This window comes from Dendrobates tinctorius, unplaced genomic scaffold (genome assembly GCF_039654945.1).
Source record: "Dendrobates tinctorius isolate UK_male_01 unplaced genomic scaffold, ASM3965494v1 ptg000231l, whole genome shotgun sequence".
Classification (NCBI taxonomy): domain Eukaryota; kingdom Metazoa; phylum Chordata; class Amphibia; order Anura; family Dendrobatidae; genus Dendrobates; species Dendrobates tinctorius.
Window position 1 is genome coordinate 23,051,711 of NW_027361898.1, and position 19,818 is coordinate 23,071,528.

At 51.2% G+C, this 19,818-nt stretch overlaps 1 protein-coding gene across 1 annotated transcript in view; it reads left to right on the forward strand.

Annotated features, from left to right (window-relative positions):
• LOC141059951 (transcription initiation factor TFIID subunit 1-like) overlaps window positions 1-19,818 on the forward strand; it is a 133,900-nt gene that overhangs the window by 32,816 nt on the left and 81,266 nt on the right. The window contains exons 19-23 of the mRNA XM_073556188.1: window positions 1,329-1,409; window positions 1,535-1,684; window positions 1,915-2,037; window positions 2,376-2,551; window positions 3,738-3,979. Coding sequence (XP_073412289.1) covers window positions 1,329-1,409; window positions 1,535-1,684; window positions 1,915-2,037; window positions 2,376-2,551; window positions 3,738-3,979 — 772 coding nt within the window. The remainder of the gene's footprint in view (window positions 1-1,328; window positions 1,410-1,534; window positions 1,685-1,914; window positions 2,038-2,375; window positions 2,552-3,737; window positions 3,980-19,818) is intronic.

The following is a 19,818-nucleotide window of genomic DNA, read 5'->3' on the forward strand; positions in this document are numbered from 1 at the left end:
CGTTGGAAAATTGCGAAATTTTCAAATTTTTCGCCAATTTTCCGTTTTTTTCACAAATAAACGCAAGTTATATGAATGAAATTTTACCACTATCATGAAGTACAATATGTCACAAGAAAACAGAGTCAGAATCACCGGGATCCATGGAAGCGTTTCAGAGTTATTACATCATAGAGGGACAGTGGTCAGAATTGTAAAAATTGGCCCGGTCATGAACGTACAAACCACCCTTGGGGGTTAAAGGGTTAAAGTGTGAGAAAATACTTTGACGTTGTATGTTTAGATTTTGAATATTATGTGGACTATGGTAGGGACGGACATAGAGGTAGTGAAAACAGAGATGGGCAGCAGAAGTGAGGAAAAGATTTGAGAGACACTAATGGATTTGATGGTAGGCTAGAAGGTAGTTGTTATAATCAGGGCTGTGGAGTCGGAGTCGTGGAGTCGGAGTCGGTGCTCATTTTGGTGGAGTCGGAGTCGGAGTTGGAGTCGGTATAAAATGGACCGACTCCGACTCCTAAAATATATAATAAATTGGGTACAGTAATTCAATGCAGGATGTGCTGAATATTTTTTCATAGGAGTTTGGGAAAGTTATGAAATGTCCTATAAATGGCTGTTCTATTCCTGATCTAAGGCTACATTCACACACAGCGTTTTTCCTGTGTTTTTTGAGGATACGTTTTTCAGCTGCAAAAGCTGATCATCTTTTTAAAAAACGCATCACCTGAAAAGTTTTTGAGCTCATAGATAATGTTTTCAATAGCAAAAGCAGATTAGAAATCTGCTCTATCTATCCATTTATCCATATCTGTCTATCCATATCGTATCTGTACCAAAAAGAATGAAAACCGGGTAGTACACCAATATATATTCTGTTCTATCTAAATATCTTGATTATTGGATCATAGAAATGATTAAGTGTCTGAGGTTCACATTGTACTACAATAAATTTTTCACTTAAATATAAGCAATATGTGTGGGAGTCGGAGTCGTGGAGTCGGAGTTGGAGTCGGAGTCGGTGTAAGGGAAATTGAGGAGTCGGAGTCGCAGGTTTGGCTTACCGACTCCACAGCCCTGGTTATAATCAATCCATGAATATATAATGAGGGAAGGACAGTGGGAGGAAAATAATGTTAGGTTGGGGGTGATGTGGTTTTTATTTAAGTGATGAGTTTTAAGATGGTCATACAGCTGTGTGTGTCTGGAAATCATTGCACATTGTCATGCAGTGATTGTGATGGCAGGCTCTTCTCCTGAGGCAGATCTATTCTGTCCGTGTGTCTGACTTATTGATTGGGACATACTGGATTATCATGTCCTTGCAGGATGCTGGCTATGGAGAAAAATCATTTTTTGCCCCAGATGAGGAGAATGAAGAAGACTTCCAGATGAAGATAGATGATGAGGTAAGTGTGAGTGGAAGACCCTGCTGGCACTATGGTGGTCACATTCTGCAAGTGTTGGCCTAAAGTCTTGCACTTTATTGGTGGCTGGATCTCCAAATCATATGTTATCACTTGTGTTTGAACAGGTCAGGACTGCACCCTGGAACACCACAAGAGCATTTATTGCTGCTATGAAAGGGAAATGTCTGCTGGAGGTGACTGGAGTTGCAGACCCTACCGGTTGTGGAGAAGGCTTCTCATATGTGAAGATTCCTAACAAACCAACACAGCAAAAGGTTAGAAGTTTACTTAATTCTGATGTGACTCGTGTAGCATGTAAACTTTCAGAGGATGCACATTTGTGTAGATTGGCATGCTTTCTCCTCTCTTTGTGGAAAGACGAGTGGTCAACTTTCCTTCCTATAAGTACGAGCTATAATTGTTGATGATTATTAAATGTCCGTGTATATAAGTGCTTAAAATATATAATTTTATTAGTGATGTAACTTTTTACTTCTTGTAACAGCAAGATGATAAAGAGCCTCAGCCGGTGAAAAAAACAGTGACTGGAACAGATGCCGATTTGCGTAGACTATCCTTGAAAAATGCAAAACAGTTGCTCCGCAAATTTGGAGTTCCAGAAGAAGAGGCGAGTATGGAAATTAAAGGGCGATAATTGTCTGAGAACCATAGGTGTTTATGTGATGGGTAGGTTTCATGGAACCGCTGAAGATTTGGAGGTTTCCTTTCTCCATTTAAATAAATCAAATGGATACAATATTAGATATTAATCACCTGCTTCTTATAAAACCTTGACCGCGATATGTGGACTGTTACACATCACACGTTTTACTTATATCCATCTCTAATTATTTATATGGTAAAGGCAAAGTACACATCTTTATAAAGCAGCACTTTTCAATCATACTCTTAATTTTTCTTTACAGTCAATAGTTAATCTCTTTCTTGATTAATTTTTTTCTCCAGATTAAGAAGCTGTCTCGTTGGGAAGTAATCGATGTTGTGAGAACAATGTCCACTGAGCAAGCACGCTCTGGTGAGGGACCAATGAGTAAATTTGCTAGAGGGTCACGTTTCTCAGTGGCAGAACATCAAGAACGATACAAAGAGGAGTGCCAGCGGATATTTGATCTTCAGAACAAGTATGTTGTCCAAATTCTGCTCTAGCACCAGTGAATCCGTTTCAAGATTTTTCTTATCAGTATTGTAATATGCTAAAGTTGAAAGAATCTATTTGGCTCATAGTTAGGTTAGGGCCACACACCCTCACCATAGCCTAGAGCAGGTTTCGCAGTGTGTGAGACATATGATGTCAAATTGCTCTGATCTCCTAGTTTAACCTGCATGACTAAAACAAAAGAGCACTGATGACTATCATTTTTCAGATAAGGTGTCTGTGCGGAAGGGGCAGCACAACTGAGTTTAGCTGTGTCGCATTACAAACCTTTTTATCAGCTCGCCTCCTATAATAGCACTGTCTGCTCTGATGTACTGCCCCTCCACTGCCTGTTCCGCAGATGAAAGCTCACAGGTGTAAGTAATCACTTATGTTTGCTGTGTTCGGGTCAACTTGTACTTTCTCTGCAGTGAGATCAGGCTGTCCGTCATATGTCTTGCACGTAAGTAGCCTACCTTCTCTGGACTATTCCTGTGTGAGATCTAATGACACCCTGCTCTACTCTCACTGTTGAGCGGTTTTAAGTTGCCCTGAGCACAGCAGACATAAGTGAGTACTGACATCTTTGAGCTCTCAGCTCCAGAATAGGAGATGTGGTGGGAGGGGAAGTACAGCAGGGGTAACAGTGCTATGAGAGGGTGAGAGCTGATAGAAGGATTTGTAATGTGATACAGCTAACCTCAGCTGTGCTGCCCCCTCCCAATTTAAAAAAAAAAATGTATTACATCCTATGTCCAGTTCAACATAAAAAATTTGGTGAAATCTCTTTAAGGCAAACTAAATTTTTACTAGCATGGCTAAAACGAGGTGCTGGAAACATCAATGATATGAAGGCATCGTTTAGTTACAGCAGCTTTGTCACCTGTTTATTCATACTTAAAAACTTCAGGTCAACCACATCCTATAGGTACTTTACATGAATGAGATGCAATTAGCCTAATTAGACCTACAATAATTAACATGTGCTACACTGAACTTTTTGTCATGTTCTGTGACTTGATGTACGCCTTGTGACATCAGTATATTATGTAAAGTATCGACAGATCTGAGGCCTAAATGATATTGCTCTAGGACATGGCACCAATGTGTGATTGGCAGGGGACCAACCAATGTGATCCTCACTTATGTGATCCTTATTGTCACCTTTCTAGGGTCTTGGAGTCTGCAGAGGTTTTGTCCACAGATACAGATAGTAGCTCCGCTGAAGATAGTGACTTTGAGGAGATGGGGAAAAACATTGAGAACATGCTGCAGAATAAGAAGACCAGTTCTCAGCTGTCTCGAGAGCGGGAAGAGCAGGAGAGAAAAGAGTTGCAGAGGATGTTAATGGGGGAAGACAGTGGCAATGACAAAGAGCGGAGCCGAAAAGACAAAAAAGACAGAAAGGGGTTTTGTGAGTATTGCTATTAAGGTCTTAAACTGCTAATTGGATAATATCCCACCTAGCAGCGATTGGCTGCAGCGGTCATATGGCTGATTTCACTGCAAAATACACAGTATAAGAAAATGGTTGCACTTAATCATGTTAAAGCATGTCCATGTGAAATCTATGAAATGTGAATAGCAAAAATGACTTTTGAATATTGTGTATCCCATGGGAGTGGACAGCAGTGAATATACAGGGTGGGCCATTTATATGGATCCACCTAAATAAAGTGGGAATAGTCGGTGATATCAACTTCCTGTTTGTGTGGGGCGTGGCCTAACCAGCAATGTGAGCTGTCGCAGCTCTGAGCTCTCCCGCCTGTAACTCTGCTGGTGAGCTGTGACTGCCGCAATAAAGGGCCCTTTAACTACCAGAGCTGGTGAACGGAAGACCCCTAGACCCCAAGGGAGTACCTGGAGCCGAGTGGGATGTCAGCATGACCCGCAAAAGGCAGAAAGACGCCTGCACCGCCGAGGTCTACAGTATTCAAGCTGTTGCTGAGGTGCAGGAGGACACGGGGAAGGAGAATTCTGCCTGTGCCAGGAGGATGTTGACTGCTGTACGCCTGGAAAGGTTTGCAAGAGTGGAGGTGGAGGATCAGTCAGTCGGGGAGAGGGGGGAGCTGGATGCAGGGGTTGAAGAGGATGAAGAAGAGCAGGGCAGGGAAGAGCCCATAGTGGGGGATGGAAGCAGGTCTAGAAGCCCAATTGTGAGTGGAGGAGCTGGTGGTTCAGGGGATTTGGCTGCCACTGGTATTACAGAACCCACTTTAAAAGATGTTTTTGCCGTTGTAAACTTTTGTAAGGAGACCCTCACCGCGCTAGCTCAGCAGGTTAATGCCATTCAGGCTGAGATGGTAAACATGAGGGCTGCTATGCAGAAAGCAGATGCCAGGACTAAAGAAGTGGAAGAAAGAGTTGGTACTGCAGAGGAACAAATAGTTAAATTGCAAAAGGCACATAAGCAATGTTCTAAACAACTGGCTGAACTGATTGCTAAAAATGTTGATTTGGAGAACCGCTTGTGACGGAACAATATTCGGATAGTGGGAGTTCCAGAAAAAGCTGAAGGCTCAGATCCCACTGAATTTATCGAAAAATGTCTATTATAAAAAATTGGCTCTGATGTACTCTCTAAGGTGTTTGTGGTAGAGAGAGCCCACAGAGTACCGTTAAGACCCCTGCCCCCTGGCACAGCTCCCCGTACTATTCTGGCGAAGATCCTGAATTGTCGGGATAGAGACTGTGTATTCTGAAGAAAGCTAGTAATGCTGAAGACATGATGATTGATGGTCAGAACGTCTTCATATATTCTGATTATTCTGCAGCGGTACAGAAACTAAGGATGAGGTTTGGTGAAGTGAAAAAGAGACTGAGGGATTTCGGCATGTCATATTCTATGCTGCATCCCGCAAAGCTCAGAGTCGTGGCATTTGAAAAGGTCCATTTTTTCAGTCCCCGGAGGAAGTCATGGAGTGGATCGAACGCAATGACAATCTGCCTTTCTCTATCGCTTCATTGGGGGACACAGGAACCATGGGTGTATGCTGTTGCCACTCGGAGGCTGACACTATGCACAGAAAAAGGTTAGCTCCTCCTCCGCAGTATACACCCCACCGACCGGCACTAATTTCTCCTTCGTCTCATTGGGGGACACAGAGACTGTGGTGGGGTGTGTGCTTCTGCCGTCTGGAGGCCGACACTAAGTGTACAAAAAAAGAGTTAGCTCCTCCTCCGCCGCATACACCCTCGCCCCTAGGCCGGGCGTAACTCAGTTTTTGCTTAGTGTCTGATGGAGGCACACGCAGTCTGGAGTTCCAGACTAGATTTTTTTTTTTTTTTTTCTTTTTTCCCTTCCTTTTTTTCTATGAAGATAAGATAGGGGCGACGGATCCTATAGAGAGGATCCGATCTCCCCAAATCACCAACGGGCGACCACGTGTGAGTAACCCTCCACGTGTCCTCTCCCGCACCGAGGGACACATCTGGGACTTTTTTCCAGACATCTATTTTTTTAATGAAAGAGGGGCAACGCGTCCTGATTAGAGGACTCGGTTTCCCCACAACTTCATCAGGCGCGTGTGAGCAGCCAGTGGTCAGCCTCCACGTTGTTCCTCTCCTACAGCAGCAGTGTATGGAGGCCCCGTCCACCCCTTGGTTGTGAGTCCAGGGGGTTGAATCGGAGGCGCAGGTGAGAGCGGAGCGGGGGTTCCGGTACAGGGGAAGAGGCCGCGAGTAAAACCGACAGAGCCAGACCCCCCCCCCCCCCCCCTGCACGGCGAGTGGTCCTGCTCACCTATTTAATATATGGGTCCGCTCCGGGAGCGCACCGCAAATTGGCGCTGGTGAGTAGCGGTAGCCAGGGCGTTGCACCCGGGCTCCGCACGCCGCGTGTATCGGAGCGGGCCGCGGCCCCGCTGCAAGAGGGCGCGAGTATCGCGCGAGGCCGCGCGCCGACTTCCGGTGGTAGCCGGAAGTCCCGCCCGCTGACTTCCGGTGGTAGCCGGAAGTCCCGCCCGCTGACGCGGCGGTGGCGGCGGTATGAGGCCCCTCCTTTGATGCGGAGACGTGCGATATAGGGCAGGAGGTCAGAGAAACGGCGGGCGCACAGATCCCGGAGAGACTTCCGCCCTAACACCTCGCATCCACGCAGGGGTACTGCAGACAGGAGCCGGTGGGTGAGTGTAACTCCGTGTGGAGAACCACGCTGCTTGTCGAGGAAGAGGTTACCCTCCTCCTCCTTCTACTCTGCCTTCAGCCTGTGCAAGTATGTCTGCCAAAGGGAAAGCTCACTCTTTCCTTTACGCGGTTTGCGTCTCCTGTGGGGTCAGGCTGCCAAAGGCACAGGCGGGTAAATATTGTGAAGCCTGTGAGTCGGAGCGCGCCCAGGAGCCCCCCACTGTTTCTGAACCCAGGGGTCAGGACCCCCCGGAATGGGCGGTGTCCTTATCGCAGTCTATGCTGTCCCTTACAAGGGCAATTGAATCCCTTCAGGGCCCGGGCAGGAACAGGGAGGGGGGTCTGCCAGCGGAAGAGAGCTCGTCCTCGTCTCAGGACCCTCCAACCATTAGAGGTCGCTCCAGTACCAGGCAAGCTCATATCAAGAGGGTTCGTTCCCCGTCGGCCGGACCCTCCGGGGCTTCGGCGGCGGGTATTAGGGCATCCCGTTCCCCGTCACTAAGCTCTGGGAGCGATCAGGATGAAGGAGAGGAGGAAGAGGCCTGGAATCTAGAGAGTCTGGGGTTCCAGGATTCGGTGGACAGTCTCATTGAGGCAGTCAACCAGACATTAGAGATCGAGGACGATTTGCCCACAGCCTCAGGTCACAAGGTCTCTTTTAAGAAATCCAGGCGACCACATAGAAGATTTGCCACGCATCCGGAGTTTGAGGAGCTAGTCCAGAAACATAGAGATCACCCGGATAAGCGTTTTGCAATGCAAAAAGCGCTGCAGGCAAAGTATCCGTTTCCTCCTGAGCTCCATAAGGCTTGGGTAGAGTCGCCAGTAGTGGATCCTCCGGTGTCACGTTTAGCATCAAGATCGCTATTGTCGATACCCAGTGTTTCCTCTATAAAGGACCCAACTGATCGCCTCATGGACGGGCTTGCCCGCTCGGTATATGAGGCAGCAGGGTCGGCTCTGGCCCCCTCCTTTGCGGCGACTTGGGTGGCTAAGGCCATGGTTTCGTGGGGGGACGCTCTGTATAAGGCCCTCCAGGACAGGGATCTCCCCGCGGAGGTCTTAGAGGTGGCAAATCAGATGTCAGGAGCAAGTGATTATCTTGTCAGCGCCTCACTGGACGCGGCCGAGTGTTCGGCGGTGGCGGCGGCAAATGCGATCGCCATTAGGCGTGCATTATGGCTGAGACTGTGGAAAGCGGATTCTATCTCTAAAAAATCCTTAACCTCATTGCCGTTTCAGGGCAATCGACTGTTCGGTGAGAAGCTGGATAGGCTTATCTCAGAAGCCACAGGGGGGAAGAGTAGTTTCCTTCCGCAGCAGAGAAGTCGCCCGGCATTCAGGCAAACGCAAAGGCGTTTTCGACCCTTTCGTAGCCCCTGGGGGGGGACTTCGGCCAGGGCATACTCCTCCGCAAACGATGGCCAGAGTAGGGAAAGACAAGTCTCTTACAGGGCCAATCCGCTGGGTAGAGGCCGAGGCCATTTACCCAGAGCGAAGGGGGCCAAGCCCCAAAAACCTCCAGCTAAATGACTGGAGGCACTCCGTACCTACGGACGACAGAGTGGGCGGACGCCTACTAAGGTTCAGCCACGTTTGGGTCGCAGTGACACGCGACGCTTGGGTGGCAGAACTTGTATCGTCCGGGTACAAGATAGAGTTTGTCGGACGGCCACCTCAGCGATTCTTCCGTTCGCGACTTTCCATAACAGATTCGCAGGCGAAGAGTTTGTTACAGGCTGTAGCGTCGCTACAGCACAAAGGGGTCATCGCCCCAGTGCCGCAGAGCGAAGAGTCGCAGGGGTTTTACTCCAATCTTTTTTCGGTCCCCAAAAAAGACGGGACTGTGAGGCCGGTTCTGGATCTAAAGATCCTAAACAGATTCATCAGGGTCAGGCGATTCCGGATGGAATCCCTCCGCTCGGTCATTGCAGCCATGGATCCAGGGGAATTCCTGGCCTCAATCGATGTGCAGGATGCATATCTGCATGTTCCGATATTCCCCCCACACCAGAGGTTCCTGCGATTTGCGATCGGAGGACGTCACTTCCAATTCGTGGCTCTGCCCTTCGGTCTGGCCACTGCCCCCAGAGTCTTTACAAAGATAATGGCGGTGGTTATGGCCATCCTGCATGCACGGGGCATAACGGTGTTACCTTACCTGGACGACCTTTTGGTAAAGGGGCCGTCGTTTCAGGAGTGCCAGGACAATGTCAGTATTACTCTGGATACCCTGGCCCGTCTGGGCTGGCTGATCAATTGGAGCAAGTCGTCCTTGGTTCCAGCCCAAAAAATTGTGTTCCTAGGCATGATTTTCGACACCTCCCGGGGGCTGGTGATCCTCCCTCAGGACAAGGCGCAAAAAATCAAGCAAGGGATATGGAACCTTCTACAGCCGGGCTCCAGGTCCATCCGGTATGGCATGAGAGTTTTGGGCAGAATGGTGGCGGCGATAGAAGCAATCCCGTTTGCCCAGTTCCATCTCCGTCCGCTTCAGCATGCGCTCTTGACAGCATGGGACCGGAGGCTGCTGTCTCTCAGTCATCGGTGCAAGTTGTCTCCGCTGGTACGGAGTTCTCTCCGGTGGTGGTCTCGCGACTCGTCTCTGGTCCAGGGGAAACCCTTTCCCCCGGAACAATGGTTGGTGGTGACGACCGATGCAAGCCTGCAAGGTTGGGGAGCAGTTTTCCAGAGTCACATAGCCCAGGGGCGGTGGTCCGTTCAGGAGATAGTTCTCCCGATCAACATTCTGGAGATACGGGCAATACGATTGGCCCTACAACATTTCCAGTGTTTCCTGAGACACCAGCCGGTGCGCATCCAGACGGACAATGCTACAGCAGTAGCATATGTCAACCATCAAGGGGGCACGCGCAGCCAGGCAGCCATGCGCGAGGTCGGACTGGTACTACGTTGGGCGGAGAAGAACCGCGTGGTAATTTCAGCGGTGCACATCCCAGGAGTCGAAAACTGGGCGGCAGATTTTCTCAGCCGACAGGGGGTCGCGGCAGGGGAATGGTCCCTGCACCCCGAGGTCTTTCAGCAGATCTGCCAACGGTGGGGGACACCAGACGTGGACCTTATGGCATCCAGAGAGAATGCCAAAGTACTAAGGTTTGTTGCTCGATCCCTCGATCCGCAGGCAATCGCAGCAGACGCGCTGGTGCTCCCGTGGAGCCAGTTTCGTCTCCCGTACTTGTTCCCCCCGCTGCCGCTGCTTCCAAGAGTTATCAGGAAAATAAGGAGAGAGAAGGTTCCAGCAATTCTGCTGGCCCCGGACTGGCCCCGGCGGGCCTGGTACGCAGATCTGGTCCAACTAGTGGTGGACGTACCCTGGCGTCTTCCAGATCGGCCGGACTTACTGTCCCAAGGGCCGATCTGCCATCCGAACTTAGGGGCCCTGTGTTTGACGGCGTGGCCATTGAATCTTGGCTGTTAACACAGGCAGGATTCAGACGCGATGTGGCGGCCACGATGGTGAGTGCCCGAAAGCCTTCCTCGGCGAGGAAGTTGGGAAGTTTTCTTCCGTTGGTGTAGGGATCGTGAAGTGGCTCCTCTGGTTTTTTCGATCCCCAACGTACTGGCTTTTCTACAGGCAGGGCTGGACGCAGGGTTGGCCCCGAGTTCCCTCAGAACGCAAATCTCGGCCCTGTCGGTACTTTTCCAACGAAAAGTCGCTTCCGTCTGGCAGGTTAGGACGTTTATGCAAGGGGTCGCACATTTAGTACCCCCCTATAAGGCGCCGACGGAATCATGGGACCTGAACTTGGTGCTCAGAGCCCTTCAGGAGGCCCCTTTCGAACCATTGCAAGAGGTATCCTTGCCTTACCTGTCCAGAAAGGTCGTTTTTCTAGTAGCCATAACGTCTATTAGGCGGGTTTCGGAATTGGCGGCCTTATCTTGTAAACCACCGTTCCTAACCTTTTATAAGGATAAGGTAGTTTTAAGGCCAGCTCCCCCCTTCTTGCCGAAGGTTGTGTCTGCATTTCATATCAACGAGGACATCGTCTTACCTTCATTTTGCCCGGCACCGGTGCACAGGGTAGAGAAGGCTTTGCACACCCTGGATCTGGTAAGAGCTCTTAGGAGGTATGTGACAAGGACGGCGCCATTCCGCCAGACAGATTCTCTATTCGTGGTTCCAGAGGGACGGCGGAAGGGGCTCGCTGCGTCCAGAGCGACTTTGGCCAGATGGGTTCGCCTGACGGTCCAAGAAGCTTATCAAATCAGTGGCACGCCGGTTCCGGCAGGGATCAAGGCTCACTCGGCACGGGCAGTGGGTGCCTCATGGGCACTACGACACCAGGCTTCAGCGGAGCAGGTATGCAAAGCAGCTACCTGGTCCAGTTTACATACGTTTGTCAAACATTATAACGTACATACCCAGGCATCCTCGGATGCAAGCCTGGGAAGAAAGATTCTCCAGGCAGCAGTTGCGCACCTCTAATCAGGGGCGCAAATTAGCATGGATTGGGTGAGCTAAGATCCCGCCCAGAGGACTGCTTTAGGACGTCCCACAGTCTCTGTGTCCCCCAATGAGACGAAGGAGAAACATGGATTTTTGTGAGTACTCACCGTAAAATCCTTTTCTCCGAGACGCTCATTGGGGGACACAGCACCCACCCTATCAGCCAGTTGGCATTTACTTATTTTGAGTTTTACAATTCCTTGTACAAGGTTTAGGGTGGCCCCCTTTTTCAGACATATAGTTTCTTGCCTGAGTTTAAGGCGCGTTCTCCTACTGCTTATGCACTAAACTGAGTTACGCCCGGCCTAGGGGCGAGGGTGTATGCGGCGGAGGAGGAGCTAACTCTTTTTTTGTACACTTAGTGTCGGCCTCCAGACGGCAGAAGCACACACCCCACCACAGTCTCTGTGTCCCCCAATGAGCGTCTCGGAGAAAAGGATTTTACGGTGAGTACTCACAAAAATCCATGTTTCGTCAGTTTAGCTTAGTGTCAGTAGGAGGTGGACACGGGTCTTTCATTAGACCCATATCTATCTCAGTGTGCGTCGTTTCTTTTCAGGTTTCCGGAGGGATACAGAGTGAATGGTCACATCTGTAGTCCCACAAAGAAACTATGAGTACGGCGTGTACTGCCACCCCGTATCCTCATAGCTCTCCACAGCAGGACCAAGATCCCCTAACACGGATGCGTGTCAGGCGATCCAGACTGGTCCTCGTCCCCCGTCTCCCACCCACTCGCCCACAAGAGCCTGTCGGTTTGGAAGAGGCGCGGACATCCTTCTACTGCCACCTGGATGATGAATGTACCTCTTCTTTCCCCAGGTTTTTCCTCCTCAGAAGACGGAACAGGCAGAGGGTAAGTATGGGGCTCCTGAGTGGCATGTCTCCCGAGGAATCACGGCTCCTCTCAACTTTTGCCCCCCGTGACAGCCTCTTTCCTCACCCTGCCCCCCCCCCGGCTGCACTTATCTTATTCCATCTCTGCAGCCGGGCTTCAGGCAGGGATCCAGTCGGGAGCGGTCGCCGCGGCAGTGCAGCGATGTCTCCGCGCCGCCCCGCATTTCCCGGCGGCGGCCGCATTTACTCCAGGCCCCGGCTTCAATTTGGGCCTTGCCCTGCGTCACGACCACGCCCCCCGCCTTCACCTTAGGCGGGCTTCTCTCCCGCCCGTTTTAGGCCCGCCCACCGTCTCCTCTGCCTGTGGCCACTGCAGGTCCAGACGAGCTGTGCAGCATCGCTTGCTAGAGGTATCTACAGGACACCGGACCGTGAGAAGCTCTGCACTGCAGACTGACACCCTCCTCTGCCTCCTGTACCCCAACCTTCCGGCACCGCTTCAGTGACTTTTCTTTATTATGTCTAACTCTAAGCATGATTGTGCTCATCTTCCTGCTTCCTCCACTTGCACTTTAGTTAAGTACTTTGCATGTTCATCTTGCAAACGCAAACTTCCCTCAGGTCAGTCCACTCCCCTCTGCCTCGACTGCAGCAATCCTATTGAGCCCGCCACCCAGGAGCCCCCTATTGCTCCACGTGAGAGTGAATCCCCCATTCCTGGGTGGGCTTCATCTCTATCACAATCAGTGGCGGATATCACTAGTGTGTCTCAGACCCTAGTGGCCGTTCTTGATAAGTTGCCCCTGGACACTTCTGCAGGATCCAGCAGGTCACAAGAGGCTCCATCTGAGCCAGCCAGCATTAGCCGCAAGAGGCCCAGGCAGGATCTCCGGCCGGAATCCTCTCCTTGCCCCATCTCACCACATAGTCCTTCCCAGCAGTCTCCTTACCGTGCCTCCTCCCCCGAGTCAGGCGAAGCGTTCTTGGATTCGCCATCCGAAGGGATTTTAGAGCTGGATTCGGACCATATCGCGGACATGAAGGTTACGGTACAGAACCTCATTGCAGCGATTAACCACACTTTTGAGATCACAGACTCTCCTGCGAAACCCTCAGATCAGGAGGTTTCGTTCAGACGGGCAAAAACACCTTCCAAGGTCTTCGCTTCTCACTCTGAGTTTGACAAGCTCCTTACCAGGGAGAGAGAAAATCCGACCAGGCGCTTTCAAAGAGGGAAGCGTCTCGGCGTGCTGTATCCATTTTCTCAAGAGCTCGCCGACAACTGGTCGGCTTCCCCCTCTGTAGACGCTCCTGTTTCCAGGCTATCTAACAACACGGTCCTTCTGATCTCAGGTGTGGCATCTCTGAGGGATTCTAACGACAGGATCATAGAATCTTTAGCAAAGTCAGCATTCGAAGCGGCTGCGAAGGTGCTAAGTCTGGTTTTTGCTTCCACTTGGGTAGCAAAGGCCATAGCTACTTGGGCGGAGGATCTCTGCCAAGGCATTCTTGATGGAGCCCAGCCAGAGCTGCTGGCCAAGCTAGCCAACCAGATCTCCCATGCAGGTGAATATTTGGTCTCTGCCTCCTTAGATGCCGCGTATTGCGCGGCTCAAGCGTCCAGCAATGTAGTTGCAATCTGGCGTACAATTTGGCTTAAGGCTTGGCAGGTGGATTTGTCATCAGAAAAGTCCCTTACCAATCTCCCTTTTCAGGGAGCGTGTCTCTTCGGATCCCAGCTGGACCAGATTATTAAAGACGCCACTGGGGGCGCAAGCGCTCTTCTCCCTCAGTCCAAACCTCGTAGACCCCCTCCAAGGCGTCAGTTTCGGCCCTTTCGGTCTTTCCACCGCGTCGCGACGACAGAACCTTTTTCCAACCAACAAAAGCTGAAAGCCCGCCAGGATAGGAAGAAGGTCTCCTTTAGGCCCACTCCCTCCTGGCAATCTCACTCCTCCCAAGGCAGATCCTCCAGGTCCAGACCTGAACGGTCCACATCGGCATGACTATCAACAAAGTCCCGAGGCGCCTTCCCAACTGGGCTGCCGACTTCTTTTTTTCAGAAACGTCTGGCTTGCCTCGGTGGAAGACGCTTGGGTCAGGGAAGTTGTATCCTCAGGATACAAGATAGAGTTCATTTCTCGGCCCCAGGATTGCTTCTCCGAGTCCCGACCTCCAAAAGACCCCGCCTTAGTTCCGGGTTTCTTTGCATCCATCGCCTCTCTTCTCAGTTCCGGGGTGATTGTGCCCGTTCCCGAAACAGAACGATTCACAGGATTTTACTCAAACCTGTTTGTAGTGCCGAAAAAAGGCGGCGCGGTTCGGCCCATTCTGGATCTCAAATTACTGAACAAAAGGGTCGGCCTGTGACATTTCAGGATGGAGTCCCTTTGGTCAGTAATCCCTTCCATGGAGGCGCAGGAATTCATGTGCTCAATAGACATTCAAGATGCCTATCTGCATGTCCCCATTTCCCGGGCATCAAATTCCTGCGTTTCGCAATTCATCAGGACTACTTCCAGTTTGTCGCCCTGCCATTCGGTCTCGCCACCGCTCCCAGAGTGTTTACAAAGATCATGGCGGCGTTGATGGCCCTGTTGAGGATCAGAGGTCTCGTCCTCTTTCCGTACCTCGACGACATTCTAATCAAAGCTCCGACTTTTCCCCAGGCTCTCGAAAGTCTAACCATCGTTCTCGACACCCTGTCCAGATTCGGGTGGCCCGTCAACAAAAGGAAGTCCTGCCTTGTTCCGACACAACGTCTTGTGTTTCTAGGCTTATTGTTTGGCACCCGTCGATTGAGGGTCTTTCTCCCTGAAGAGAAGATGATCTCTCTTCGGGATGTACGATCGCTGCAGAGCCCCCAGCTTCCATCTTTCCGGTCAGCCATGAGAGTCTTGGGAAAGATGGTGGCGACGGCCGAAGCGATTCCCTTTGCTCAATTTCACTCGAGACCGCTTCAACAGGCCATTCTGTCTCGGTGGAACAGGTCTGTCTTTTCCCTGGATCGTCCAATTCGCCTCTCGTCCCGGGTCAAACTGTCCCTCAATTGGTGGCTGACGTCACCGCTCATTTCCCTAGGCCAGTCATTCCTTCAGATTCACTGGCAGATTGTGACAATGGATGCCAGCCTTCTCGGCTGGGATGCAGTGTTTCGCAGTCGGACTGTTCAGGGTCGGTGGTCAACACAAGAGACAACTCTGCCGATCAACGTCCTCGAGATACGGGTGATTTATCTGTCTCTCATTCACTGGGAAAGGCTTCTCAGGGGTCTGCCGATCCAGTTTCAGACAGACAATGCCACAGCGGTGGCATACGTCAACCACCAAGGGGGGACACAGAATCCCTCGGCACTAGCGGAGGTGTCCCAAGATTCTCCACTGGGCAGAGGTATCAGTCCCAGCGATATCCGTGGTGCACATTCCCGGCGTGGACAACTGGGCCGCCGATTTTCTCAGCCGCGAGGGCCTCGTAGCGGGAGAGTGGTCCTTACATCAGGGCGTCTTCCATCAGCTTTGCCGTCGTTGGGGGACTCCGGACGTAGATCTGCTGGCGTCTCGCCTGAACAGGAACGTCCCACAATTCGTCTCCAGGGCCCGAAATCCTCTCGCAGTGGGCGCCAATGCTCTGACCATTCCCTGGTCTCAGTTCAAGCTCCTCTATCTGTTTCCTCTCCTTCCTCTTCTTCCCAAGCTGTTGAAGAAAATCAAGGCGGAAGGGGTACCAGTCATTCTCATCGCTCCGGATTGGCCCAGAAGCTCTTGGTTCGCGGACATTGTCAACCTTCTCGCGGACGCCCCCTGGAAGCTTCCAGACAGAGCAGATCTGCTGTCTCAGGGTCCAATCTGCGACCCCAATTCTCGGCCGCTCAATTTAACGGCGTGGCTGTTGAATCCGCGGTTCTGAAACGGTCAGGTTTTTCGGATTGGGCTATTCACACCATGATCCGGGCTAGAAAGCCATCGTCTTCTAGAATTTACTATCGTACGTGGAAGGCCTATTTCACTTGGTGCGAGGCCAATGACATTCCGCCCATGTCCTTTTCACTCCCTTCTATCCTGGCGTTCCTCCAGGCAGGCCTAGACGCGGGCCTTGCCCTCAGCTCTTTAAAGGGTCAAGTCTCGGCGCTTTCCATTCTTTTCCAGAAGACGTTATCCTCCCGACCACAGGTCAAGACTTTTCAGGGGGTGGCTCATGCGGCACTTCCGTACCGCGCTCCCGTGGATCCATGGGATCTCAATCTGGTCCTGGAGGCTCTTCAAGGTTCACCCTTTGAACCTCTCAGGGAAGTTTCCCTATCCCTTCTCTCCTGGAAAGTAGCCTTTCTGGTGGCCATCACCTCCATCCGGCAAGTGTCGTAATTGGCGGCCCTTTCTTGGTGCTCCACCAGGATAAGGTGGTCCTGCGGCCCCCACCTTCCTTCCTTCCTAAGGTGGTGTCCACTTTCCACCTAAATGAGGACATTGTTCTTCCGTCCTTTTTGTCCGGGTCTAATCCACCCTCTTAAGCGCACCTTGAACAAGCTAGACCTGGTCAGGGTGATGAAGGTCTACCTGGCTAGGACGGCTCCCTTGCGAAAGACAGACTCACTTTTCATCATTCCAGATGGTGCGCGGAAAGGTCAGCCGGCCTCCAAGGCTACTATTGCTCGCTGGATCAGATCGGCAATTTTGGAAGCCTACCGGGTCAAGCATCGAGTGTCCCCTCCTGGAATTAGAGCTCACTCTACACGGGCTTTGGGTGCCTCCTGGGCGGTGCGCAACAGAGCTTCCGCGCTGCAGCTTTGCAAAGCTGCAACCTGGTCTTCGATCCACACGTTTGCCAAATTTTACAAGGTCCACACCTACGCTTTGGCGGACGCCAGCCTAGGCAGAAGGATCTTGCAGGCGGCGGTGGTGAGTTCTCAGACCTAATGAAAGTTTGCTTCTCCCTCCCCAGGGACTGCTTTGGGACGTCCCATGGTTCCTGTGTCCCCCAATGAAGCGATAGAGAAAACAACAGGATTTTTGGTTGCTTACCGTAAAATTTGTTTCTCGGAGCCTTCATTGGGGGACACAGCACCCTCCCATGTTCTGCAACTCCTGTTCTTATGTTGTTTGTTGGTTACAGTTGAGTTGTCTGTTCTGTTTCACTCTATTTTGTTACTTCTCCTACTGCTTTCTCACTAACTGACGAAATTAGTGCCGGTCGGTGGGGTGTATACTGCGGAGGAGGAGCTAACCTTTCTCTGCGCATAGTGTCAGCCTCCTAGTGGCAGCAGCATACACCCATGATTCCTGTGTCCCCCAATGAAGGCTCCAAGAAACAGATTTTATGGTAAGCAACCAAAAATCCTGGTTTTCAGGGTGCCTGACTCTTTGGGTCAATGTTAGATCAGATCATTAAGGATGCAACGGATCCCTTCTCCCTTCTCCCTCAGGCCAAGCCTCGTCGATGTTTTCAAACGTAGGGCTCAAACCTTTCAGCCCTTTTGCCGTGCCCCAGCGACAGGCACTTATGCTCAGGGCCCACAGAGGTCGCAAGCACCTAGTGATAGGAGGAGGGTTTCCTTTCGGGCTAGCCCTTCATGGCATTCCCACAGTTCCCATAGCAGAGCTACCAGGTCAGGGCCAAGCAGAGCCGCTTCAGCCTGATGCCGGCAGGGAATCCAACTCCCTTCCCAGTACCTCTCCCAGACTAGGAGGCCACCTTCTCCTCTTCAGATATGTCTGGCAGAGTTCAGTAGAGGATATCTGGGTAAAGGAGGTGGTATTCACAGGATGCAAGATAGACTTCAACGCGCTTCCGCAAGACCGTTTTTTTCTATCACAACCACCAAAAGACGCTGCTATGGCTCTAGGTTTTTTTGCGGCAATTGACTCTCTCCTCAACGCAGGAGTAATCATCCCTGTTCCCAAGCACTAACGTTTTACTGGTTTTTACTCAAACCTGTTTGTGATACCAAAAAAGGATGGCTCAGTTCGTCCAATACTAGACCTCAATAGGCTAAACAGATGGGTCTGCTTACGCCATTTCAGGATGTAGTCGATTAGGTCGGTAATTACGACTATGGAGGATCAGGAATTCCTATATTCCATAGATATCCGGGACGCCTACCTGCACGTCCCCATTTTTCAGGGACATCAAAGGTTTTTGCGTTTCGCTGTCCAACGGCAGCATTTCCAGTTTGTGGCCCTGCCATTTGGGCTGGCAACAGCCCCCAGAATTTTTACAAAAATTATTGCAGCGATGGCAGCTATATTAAGGGTCAGAGGCATAGTATTACTACCATATCTCGACGATATTCTCGTCAAAGCCCCCTCCTTCGCTCAGACCCGGGAAAACCTAGCGGTGGTTTTAAACACGCTGTCCCGGTTTGGTTGGATCGTAAACAGGGAGAAATCTCACCTAACGCCAACACAACGCCTAGAGTTCTTAGGGATGCTAATAGACACCAGCCTCTGGAGGGTCTTTCTCCCAGAAAGAAAATGGATTACCCTCCAGCAGAGAATTCGCTCTCTGTTAAAATTCTGACTTCTATCCTTTCGCGCTGCCATGAGAGTCCAGGGGAGGATGGTGGCAGCCTCAGAGGCAATACCCTTTGCTCTGTTCCATTCCAGGATACTTCAGAGGAATATCCTTCTTCAGTGGGACAGGTCCATCTCTTCGCTGGATCGCCCCTTCCTCCCTTGCATTCAGACCAGGCAGTCCCTCAAGTGGTGGCTGACCTCCCCCCTCGTTCATCTGGGACGACCCTTTCCCCCTGTCCACTGGCAGGTGGTAACTACAGATGCCAGTCTCCTGGGCTGGGGTGCAGTATTCCGTCACCTGACGGTCCAGGGACGATGGTCAAGGCGAGAATCCTCACTGTCAATCAACATTCTAGAACTGAGGGCGGTCTTTCTAGCCAGTCCGGATTCAAACGGACAATGCCACTGCGGTGGCATACATCAATCACCAAGGGGGAACCAGGAGTCGCCGGGCACTGGCCGAGGTATCCAGAATCTTCAACTAGGCGGAAACAGCAATTCCGGCAATTTCGGAAGTCTACATTCCCGGCACAGACAACACAGCCGCCAACTTCCTCAGTCGGGAGGGGCTCGCAGCAGGAGAATGGTCCTTACGTCAGGACGTGTTCTGTCAGATATGCCGGTTATGGGGGACTCCAGACGTGGCCCTTCTGGCGTTGCGACAGAACAGAAGGGTCCAACAGTTTGTCTCAAGATGCCGCGATCCTCTAGCAATAGGGGTCGACGCTCTGGTCATTCCCTGGACACAGTCCAGACTCCCTTACCTGTTCCCTCCCCTTCCTCTCCTGCCCAGACTGCTAAAGAAGATCAAGGTGGAAGGGGTGCCGGTCATATTGATCGCCCCGTACTGGCCCAGGAGGGCCTGGTTTGCAGAAATTTTCAATCTTCTCTCGTGCCCCCCTCTGGAGACTCCCCGACAGGCCAGACCTCCTGGCTCAGGGGCCGTTTTACCACCCGAATTCTCGGTTGCTTAATTTGATGGCATGGCCGTTGAAACCACAATACTGAGAGCAGCGGGATTTTCGGATCGAGTCATTAATACAATGATCCAGGCTAGGAAGCCATCCTCTTCCATGGTCTATTATCGAGCCTGGAAGGCTTATTTTGGCTGGTGTGAGTCTAATCACATCACACCTATGCCCTGTTCCTTGTCATCTGTACTAGCCTTTCTCCAGGCAGGATTAGATGCCGGTCTTGCCCTAAGTTCCTTGAAAGGTCTGGTATCTGCTCTCTCTATTCTTTTTCAAAGAAATTTGTCCTCCCGCTTACAGGTTAAGACCTTTCTGCAATGGGTGACACATGCAGTCCCTCCTT